Genomic DNA, 9,380 nt, shown 5'->3' with positions numbered 1-9,380 from the left:
CCCCTTCCTTTCTTCCTTCCTTCCTTCCTTCCTTCCCCCCGAGCTGGCAGTGGATGGGAAACAGGCACTCCCTCCTGTCCAGAGGCAGAAGTGCCTAATTTCCCCATTTCTAAGAACCACTGAGACCTGAAAACTCAGCACAGCTCTAGCAGTTGTTTGAAGTCCATGCCTGTTGCACCCTGAATGGACGAGTGAGTTATCTGCTGTGGATGCGGAGGATCACTAACAGATAATGCTCAGCACAGCCCACGGGGAAATGGGCTGAGTGGAAAGACAAAACCTTACTGGAATAAGGAGAAGCCCCGAGACCTTATTCTCAGCAGATCTTTGTCCCAGGCATGCAGCCGAGCACAATTCTGCAATGTAATGATGTGCTGAATTTTCCCCTCCCTCCCACCCTCCCTCTCTGAAGGTCACACAAGGACAACCCTTTCTGTTCCCGCTAAAAGCCTCTTCCCTGCAGGATTCTTCACACATCCAGAAAGGGCATGAGCTGTCCCCCACCCTTCGCTTGCCCCTTTCAAGGGGACAGGCTACTGTTAAGGCTGAAATCTCAATAAAGAGCCAGTTGAGATGGAGACAGATGAGATATCCCTCCTGTAATGTTCAGAGTAAATCATCCTGCAAAGCACAGCTCTTAATAAGAACTAGAATTAAAATTTCCTTAAATAAATGTAAGGAAAAAGTCCATGAGGGAGAGCAGCCAACAGGAATAAGGAGTCGTGCTTGGGCCAGTCTCCGTTGTCCATCACCTCGCAGATCTCCCGGGCAGATTGTGCCAAGGGCAGGCCAGCTTAGGACGGGACAAGCGGCTTCGTGCCACTGCTCCTATCGACGCCATCTGCAAATGGAAAGAGCCGTTATATCCCTGTGGTCCGGCTCAGCAGGTACCGTACGAGAGCAGTGCAGCAGGGGCCTGGGGACCGGGTTCCTTCATCAGCCATAGTCAAATGGCAACCAGCTCACAGGAATTTGTCTGTCTGCATAACTGGGAGACGGAGGAAGGTGAGAAAAGAAGGGTCTGACCGACTGGTGCAACTGTTCCTTCCCCTCTCCAGGAGCCAAAAATGTCTGAGTCAAATTTCACTACTGACTGCTCAGTTGGAGGGACTCTGCTTTCTAGACATCTCCCAACGGACAGCAGCAGTTCCTGCCCTGAGGGAGGTCAGGTCTACAAGCTGGAATTTGGCCCAGTGCTGTGCTCTCTGCAAGGAGAGATGAGGCCCTAACCGTGCAGGTCTCTGCAAGGAGACAGCAGCTCCTGAAGGACACGTGAGGTAGCTGCAACATCCTCTATGGACAGACAACAGGTTACTTACATCCGCAAACATTTATCCTTCCCTCCACTCGCTACCCGCTGTCCGTCCGGGCTCCAATCTGTTGCATACACCTAGTATTAGGGAAAGACACAGTTATCTCTGCTGGGAGGAGGAGTTGTTCCTGCTTCTCTCAAACACCTCGACTCGACCAGACACCTCACCTCATCTGCATGGCCAGGCAGATCGATGGCCAGTTTCTTCATCTTGGCATCCCAGACCTTCAGTGTGCTGTCACTGCTCCCGCTCACCAGCAAGCGGCTGTCGGCTGACCAGGCGATCTGATACACAGCTGAGACGTGCCCTCTCAGTGATGTCAGGTACCTGGTGCGGAGGAGGCATGAAGACGCCGTTAGAGGAACGGGCAGCTGGGTCTGTTCCAAACCTGCCCTTGCCCAGCCTTTGTGTTTCTTCTCTACCTATGAGCAAACAAGCACAGTCATGGGATGCTCAGCACACCCCAAACTAGCACACACAAGGCAGTCAATTGCTATACAGAGTCCAAAGTCCACGTCTAAAAATCCTCCCAGATGGGCTCAGAGCCTTCTAGAGGACAGAGGGCTCTTCATCTCAGCTCCTCTGCCAAGAAACCCTTATCCAGCAGGCAACACTACAGCCTCACCATGCAGACGTGTCCTCCTCTCTGGCTGAGCAGCCTGGCTTTAGAAGGACCATTAAAATTACTGATATGAACCCAAGCTCATCAGTACAAAGGCAAAACCAGGGAAGGACCACTGCCCCAGCGAGCTCACCAACACTCTAGCAGAAGCTTAAAAGCTGGACTACAGGAGCATCCAAACACCAATAGCATCATTTGTAATTACAAGAATTTGCATCGTCCAGAACAAGCTGTTCTCTGGCACAGGAACCATTTAAACTGGGTCAGTCTACAGCGTGCAACACACACGTCTTCAGGAGGGCAGCCGAGTGGAACGTCCCACCCCACCACGGCTGCGCCTGCCCTGGAGAACTGACCCTGCAGCAGGCAGAACGTGCCGCACGGGTGCCAGGCAGTGCTGTGGCTGGGTTACAGCGTGGTTGCACACAACCGGCCAAGCACAGACCCCATAACACAAGAAGTGCTGGAGAAGGGACTTCCCAAGGGCAGGGAGAGATAGAGGCAGCAGAATTACTTTGCATGAGTTCAGGCTACGGAGATGCTGAACACACCACGGAGTTGCTGGCAATGACACTGGAGCCCATCTCTGCGTAACCTGTGCATTACACGCAGACGCCATACAAGCACCACCTCTGTAACACAACAAACCAACTCACTTTCCTGTCCTACCATCCCAGAGCTTTATGGACTTGTCAAAGGAAGCACTGGCTATTAGCCGGGTGTCTGGCGAGAACAGCACTTGGTTAATCAATGCTTGGTGGCCTGTCATTCTCTCCAGTGGCTTCTTGTCTTCTGCTGGTCTCCAAAGGAACAGCGTGAAATCATCTGAGCCCGAGACAAGCCTCTCCGGTTCCTGGCCCTGAGAAAGGGATGAAAGAACCCAAGTCTCGTACAAGCCAGGTGTGGAGAACTCGGAAGCACACCAGTGTTGGCGTCAACAGCCAACTGTTGTTTACTGTACAAGTCCGTGTTTACTGCTTCCACCAGTAATAGTCTTAGAAATGACAGCAGGGACAAGAGACTTACCCTGACTTGGTCATACCTCTGCCGTGCCTTGTCCTTCAGTTCTGCCACTGAGAGAGGGAAAGGGAGAGGGGAAGATTGAGAGATTTGCAATCCTTAGGTGAAAGGAAACTTTATAACCCTGTGATGCCAATTCCAACCCTGGCTCCATGGGCCAGACAGACACATTTACGACTGCTCAGCCACTTCCTCTTTGCCAAGGGCGATACTGGGAGCAAAAGCTCTTGAAAACAGGGTGGCCTTGCTATCCCCAAGACTGCTTGACTCTGTGCGTGGACAAGGAAGATCATGGCTTCCAGCACGACCAACACCAGCAGAAGACCTGCTTCCAGCTCTCAAGATTGCTTTGGCTCATGGCAACATTAAGAAGAGACATCAGGTCTCCTCACTATCCTCCCCACCACCTCCCCCAGCCTACAACACGGGTGCTGCACTTACAGGAGCCGCTCACATCCTGTGGGTTGATGGTGGCTTCAGCAGGTTCAAAGGCACCAGTGCGGAGAACATAGTCGGTGCTAAGGGCCATGGTGTTCACCCAGTGAGCGTGGCCCTGCAAGGTGCGGCACAGGACCCCCTGGAAAGAAAAACACCCCCTTGGAGAGGAACGGGCAGGACAGAGCCAGACTGCGTAGGACCCACCAGACCCACCATGCTGCAGGGACCAACCTTAGACTTTCCAAACCATCTTGCCCAAGAGGAAGGCAGGACTGTAGCCAGGCTTAGAGCCAGGCTTAGCAGGGAAGAAATGACACTGCTGAGCTTTAGGGACTGCTTTCCTGCAGGTCCCTGCAAGGAACCCACCAGCACAGGTCGCTCCAGGGATGTTTCCAGCTTCTAGTCACATTTTATGCTTTTAGGGATGAAAACATTGCACAACAGCTATCTCTTCCAAACAGTGCTAAGCAACAGGCTCTGCTGGGTCAAGAGGACACAGCACCCACACTGCACCTCCATCTTCCAGGGCACAAGCTGTCCCAGAAGAGCACACAAAGCTCCAACACAGCGCGTCCAGCCCCCTTTGCCAGCAGCCCCCAGGGCTGTACACCTCACTCACGTCCTGGGTCCTCCAGACTTTGATGGTCCTGTCCTGGGAGGAGGAATAGAGCAAGCCATCGCCTCCCCACTTCACACACGTCACCGACTGCGTGTGGCTTGTGAGGATTTTGTCGCACCTGCCCATCAGTGTGTCCCAGATGCGGATGCTGCCATCCTTGGAGGCACTCGCCAGGTAGCGGCACTCTGGGTTTCTGGGCAAAAAGAAGATCAAATCCATTTGCACAGTGCACAGAGCTCCTCCACCAAGCTCCTTCCCCATCAGCCCCAGACGATTCAAGGGCCCAGAAGTTGATAAAAAACAAATTTCTCTTTTGGCTTAAGACGAGAGAGCCTGGGCAGGGGCAGAGTGCTGACCTATGGAGAACAAGATCCCACAAGGTATGGGAGAGGCAGACAGATGCTTCCTTTCAAACGGACTCCCGCGCTGCACGCTGGAGGCATCAATCCAGGGTAAACCTGGCACCTGAGCGCTTGGCAATGACCTTGTTTTCACAGGAGGCAGCTTCAACCTGCTGGCTAATGAGGAGACCACAAACCAGCACCTTCCCCGGGAAATGGGGAGAACCCTGGGCAGGGGGTCAGTCTGCCTTACCCAGGCAGCAGAGACCAGCAGCAACCGGAACGCATCAAATGCTCCCCCCTGCCTGTGCCGCGCTTTGTCTCCAGCAGGAAACATGCCAGCCCGCGGACACAGAGTGCAACGTCCATCCACGCGGCTCAGCGGGCAAATTTAACACATCTGTAAGCAGCTGCCCTCTGTCCTTTGCACAACATCTTTATCACTCAGCACAGTTTTAACATCAAAGCAAGTGGTCCCTGGCAGCCGCAGCAGTGAGGAAGAGCATGGCCTCTCCTGGTGTGCAGGAACTGAGCGGGGAGTGCAGCTGGATGGAGACAGAGCAGCAGAGCCCTGGCAGGGTCATCTCCCTCCTCTCCCATTTCCTCATCCTCCTTTATAATCAGTTTTTGCTAATCTAGGTAATTGTTTGCAAATAGATGGAGTTTCTTACTGGCAAATTCAATTTGCAGGGCTCTGCTCTGAAGGGCCCTTTTTCTTTCTTTTTATTTATTTATTTCTCTAACGTCTTGGATTATTGGCTACAACTGTCCCCCTCCACCCATCTCTCCCAGACAGAGCTTTAGCTGATCGAGGGGATAAGGGGACTGCACAGTTCATCAGCCCTCACGATAAATCAACAGGACGAGAAGGCAACCAGGACACAGGAGAGCAGAATGGGAGTGCTCTGCAGAGGCTGCGCTCGGGCACCGCGCGGGCAGGCTTTCCTGCTCCCAGCTCAGCACGCCGGGGAGCAGCACATCAAATGTTCCTCCAGCATCATGAGGACACTGTATGTCTTTTATACAGGGGAAAAGAGGCACAGCCTGGCAGTGGTATGCCCAGCACCCTCACAGGGACCGTGAGCAGTGGCTGGGACTCCTGGCTCCGAGCTGGATGCGTTTTTCCCGCCCCACCTTGGAGGCCATTCTCCTGCACGCAACCCCTCTGCGCACTGTAACAGGAGAAAGGCAAACAGGAGCAGTGCCCTTCAGGTCAGACTGCTCTTTTCCATCCGAGTAAAGGCAAAGGGCTGGGCTGGCCCTTCACTTACATGTGGAGCGGCTCCCAGCACAGACACGTGATCCATTTGGAGTGGCCGGAGAGCACCCGGCCAATCTGATTGCCAGTGGCTGGGTCCCAGAGAAATATCTGCCCAAGAGAGAAAGCAAGAGGGTCGCGTCAGGCCACACGCATCATGTGAATCCCAGAAACGTTCAGGCTCTGTTTAGAAAGGATAGGTGTCCTTGGGGTCGCATTTACATTGGCAGAAGCAGGGAGCAGAAAGGGAGGGGGACAGGAGGGTTGGATGCCTTTCCCGATCCCTGCAGCCATCAGCTGACATCGCAAAGCATGAGACCCAATTGCCCTCCTCTCCGCCTAAAATGCTGCTGCTACAAAAATATCTGCCTCAACGCAAAACCAATCCAGGTCCCCAAAAAGCCAGCCTGAGCCTCTGACATCCTGTGCCAGAGAGTTAGTGACTGTTTGCAGAGCGCCATGAAAGCCAGAGCGCGCTAAATGCTACTTATTATCGGATTCTGTGGGTGGGACACATGCTGGTTTTCTCTTGTTTTTTCACTCTCTACATAAATGTTCATCCAAAGAGCCAAGGCATTAGTCATCCACTACTTAAGAACATGGGAGAAACAGGGAAACGGAGGATAAGCAGCTCCTTGGGTTAGATTAAAGCCAGAATGGCACCAAACCAGGGCAGAGCCACCCTGGCCTGGCCCGTGTCCCCGTGGCTGGTATCAAAGCAGCCCAAAGGAGCGGCCACTCAGAAACAGAGCACGGGACAGCAGCGCTCGGCAGCTCCGTGGCCACTCTCATTGCTCACAGACTGCTCAAAGGTCATATCAAGCGACTGTCCCTCTGCACGTCCATGTTACTGACTCACTTCTAATCGCCCAAAAGTGCTCCCGCTTCCCCGGGCGTTTCTGTGCACGCCTTAAGTGCGCACATTTTGCCCCACAGCCGGGGCAGGGCCTACTTCGCATTCCTGTAAGAGGGAATTTGGCTGCGTCTGAGCGGGAGCACTGCGAAACAGGCTGCTGCTGCACGGCTGGGTCATGCGAACAGCAGCCCTGGCTTGGCCGGGCGATACCCCTTCTCGCTCCAGACACCTCCCTCGTCATGGAGCCGTCTGCCAAGGACCACAGCCAAAGCCTGGACTCTTTCCTGCACGGAGGGAAAAGCATCTGCCACAAGACAGCAGGGCTCAGTGGCACGAGGTCTGCAAAGGCGACAAAGCCAGAGCCCTGCCCAGCACAGAGTTCAGAGACGCCACTTGCAACTACTGCAACGCATCCACACGCACAGCTCCTCTGGGGAACAGGAATCCTGCTCACAACAACTGGATACACTCCTCACATCCCAGAAAAAACAAGTTTTTGCCCCTAATGCCCCGAAGCTCCTTTATCAGGTTTCATTTTCGTTCAGAACAGGGCTGCAGAGGGTCTCTGTGCTCCCACAGACATCCCCAGCGCAGCCGGACGAGGGAGCTGGGAGCTAACACGTACCTGGCTGTTCTTGCAGCCCGAAGCCAGCTTCTTGCCGTCGGGCGACCAGGCGATGCTGAGCACCCAGTGCCGGTGACCTGGCAGAGAGAGCATGAGCAGGCGTGAGCAGAGAGCCACGAGTGTCCCCAGTGTCCCAGCACGCAGCCGCCCTGAGACAGGACTGGAGGTGGGGGGACCCCTCTGTGTTCCTCCTGGCCAGACCCTCTTCCTCCACGCTGTTAGTGAAAGAGGGTCACTCCCTCCCGGAGCCACAGTCCCAGCCTGTATGGCTCAGACTGCAGCCAGGCTCTGCTCTGTTGGTCCCCCGGAGCAGACAGGGGGTCCCTGAGGGAGGAGGGTCAGGAGCTGCCCTCCTGGGACACCCCTGCACCCACCTTTGGCCGTGAACTGCGGCGTCTCCGTGCTGAGGTCCCAGAAGCGGACAGTGGTGTCTCCAGAGCCGCTCGCCAGGTACCTGGGAGAGGAGGAAGAGCCCAGCTGAGCGTGGGGGGCACAAGAGCAGCCACTGAGCCCCCCACCTGCAGCCAGACCCTCGTACTTTCCCGTGGGGCTAAAGGCCACGGAGATGACGGCCTCGGTGTGTCCCTCCAGGGAGCTGGTGCAGCGGGTCACGGCCCGCACCCTGAACACCGCCTGGGGCTGGTAGATGATGTCCAGGACCTTCTCCGTCTCCACGCTCTGCCCCGCCAGGGTCCTCTCCAGCGACGCCACGATCTCGGCATCGTGGACAAAGAAGGCCAGAGGCACCGGCTCATCCTGGGGGAGAAAAGGCAGGAGGGGTAGCGAGGGGAGGGCTCGGGGGGTGCCGGGGGAGCTCGGGGCGGGGGGTGTCTCACCTTCTGCAGGAGGGCATTGCAGACCAGCTGCAGCTTGTCCGGGGTGATGGTGACCGGGACGTCGAAGGGGGAGCCCAGGGACTCCCCCGCCTCGTCCCGGAACTGGATCAGGAGCCGCTGCACGTCCTCGTCCGGCGACATGGTCTGCGGGACAGCGGGCTCAGGGCGGGGACCGCACCGGGGACAGGGGAGCAGCCCCGCAGCCCCCACCCGCCCGGGGTGGAAGGAGCCGCTACGAGGAAACGCGGCGCGGATCCCGTGGGAGGGAGAAACACCCAGCCGGGTCCCACGCGGGATGGGGACAAGAGGAGCCCCACAGGGGAACGCCGGGGAACGGCAGGGGGCCCCGGAGCGCCCCGGCTCCCCCACACCCGCCCGTCGCGGTCCCCGTCCCGCTCCCCTCCATCGGCCCCGGCCCCGCTCACCGCCTCCATGTGCGCGCGCGGCCCACGTGCGCCGGAAGCGGCCCCTCGCGGCGGGAGGCGCTCAGCGCCGCGCTGCTGCCCCCTAGCGGCCGGCGGTGGGGACGGCGCCGCGCCCGGGGGCAGGCGGGTTCGAGCCCCCGGTGGGCGCGTTCCGTCCCGGGGGTTGGGGGGGCAGCGGGCGCCGGGTCCGATCCAGGGCATTTCCTATGGTGACCACGCCACTGACTTTTACCGTTGAGAAGCAGCAAAACCAGGTCAAATTACCCCAAATATCCCTTCCAATAAAAAACTAAGCCAGTGCTGCAGCCAGCCCAGTTGCGGGGTGCATAAACCCTTCAGGGTGAAGGGAGAAGGGCAGGGGCTGCAATGAAACATGGTTTATTCACCATATTCACCGGCTCCTCGGGCTGGCCAGGAGTGAGGGAGATCTTGCACTGAGCCTCGAATCTGCCACCCAAACCATAACACAACAAGAAAGTAAACGTCACCCATCCCATCCAGCACAAACCAGTAAGAACCACAGCAACCATCAGGCACGCACAACCCCAGAGATCAACACCCCATCGAATCTAAACACTACTTTTTCCCCTCAGAGAGGGGGCAGAGGCCCCGTGAACAAGGTGAAGCCCTGGCAGGGACTTCTCCCTTCTTCTATTGACAGACGTTTTTCTTACCAGTCTCCAGGAGCTGCAGCACTTCAGGTCTTTGTGACTGATCGAGATCAGCTGAAGGAAACACAGCCCTGAGCAACACTTGTGCCCAAACCTGCCGCCTGTCATCCCAAAATAGACTCAGACCAGACCCTGCCAAGGTGGCGAAACAAGCATCGGATGCAGAATGGGTGAGGGTTTAGCTTTCACACACAGAAAAGGATTCCAGTGTCTGTGCGCAGCTCAGCGCTGTGCTACAGGACCAAGCCCTGCCCCTTCTACATGTTTCCTACCCCCCAAACACCACGTTATCTAGTATTTAGGTAGAAATTATTCTTATTTCACCACACTGCCACTAATATCATCCATTAAAAGAT

At 56.3% G+C, this 9,380-nt stretch overlaps 1 protein-coding gene across 5 annotated transcripts; it reads right to left on the bottom strand.

Annotated features, from left to right (window-relative positions):
* Window positions 1-579: 579 nt before the first annotated feature.
* Window positions 580-9,287, bottom strand: NLE1 (notchless homolog 1). 5 transcript variants are annotated; one of them, XM_074595324.1, is made up of 15 exons: window positions 9,028-9,084; window positions 8,740-8,800; window positions 8,354-8,578; window positions 7,929-8,072; window positions 7,631-7,848; window positions 7,467-7,546; window positions 7,093-7,169; window positions 5,625-5,722; window positions 4,013-4,205; window positions 3,397-3,532; window positions 2,962-3,008; window positions 2,592-2,794; window positions 1,481-1,640; window positions 1,320-1,390; window positions 580-841 (listed from the first exon to the last, which is right to left on the bottom strand). In XM_074595324.1, the coding sequence occupies exons 3-15, from the start codon at window positions 8,552-8,554 to the stop codon at window positions 829-831; spliced, it is 1,641 nt and encodes a 546-aa protein (XP_074451425.1). In that variant the 5' UTR covers window positions 8,555-8,578; window positions 8,740-8,800; window positions 9,028-9,084; the 3' UTR covers window positions 580-828. The 5 variants fall into 5 exon arrangements, with proteins under 5 accessions (XP_074451425.1, XP_074451427.1, XP_074451426.1 ...); XM_074595326.1 differs by lacking the exons at window positions 8,740-8,800; window positions 9,028-9,084 and having other exon boundaries at window positions 4,013-4,045; window positions 4,131-4,205; window positions 8,354-8,405; XM_074595325.1 differs by lacking the exons at window positions 8,354-8,578; window positions 8,740-8,800 and having other exon boundaries at window positions 9,028-9,287.
* Window positions 9,288-9,380: the final 93 nt, after the last annotated feature.

The sequence above is a fragment of the Larus michahellis genome, chromosome 7 (genome assembly GCF_964199755.1).
Source record: "Larus michahellis chromosome 7, bLarMic1.1, whole genome shotgun sequence".
Lineage (NCBI taxonomy): Eukaryota > Metazoa > Chordata > Aves > Charadriiformes > Laridae > Larus > Larus michahellis.
Note: the sequence above shows the minus strand (reverse complement) of the source record. Positions and strands in the feature narration are given on the sequence as shown.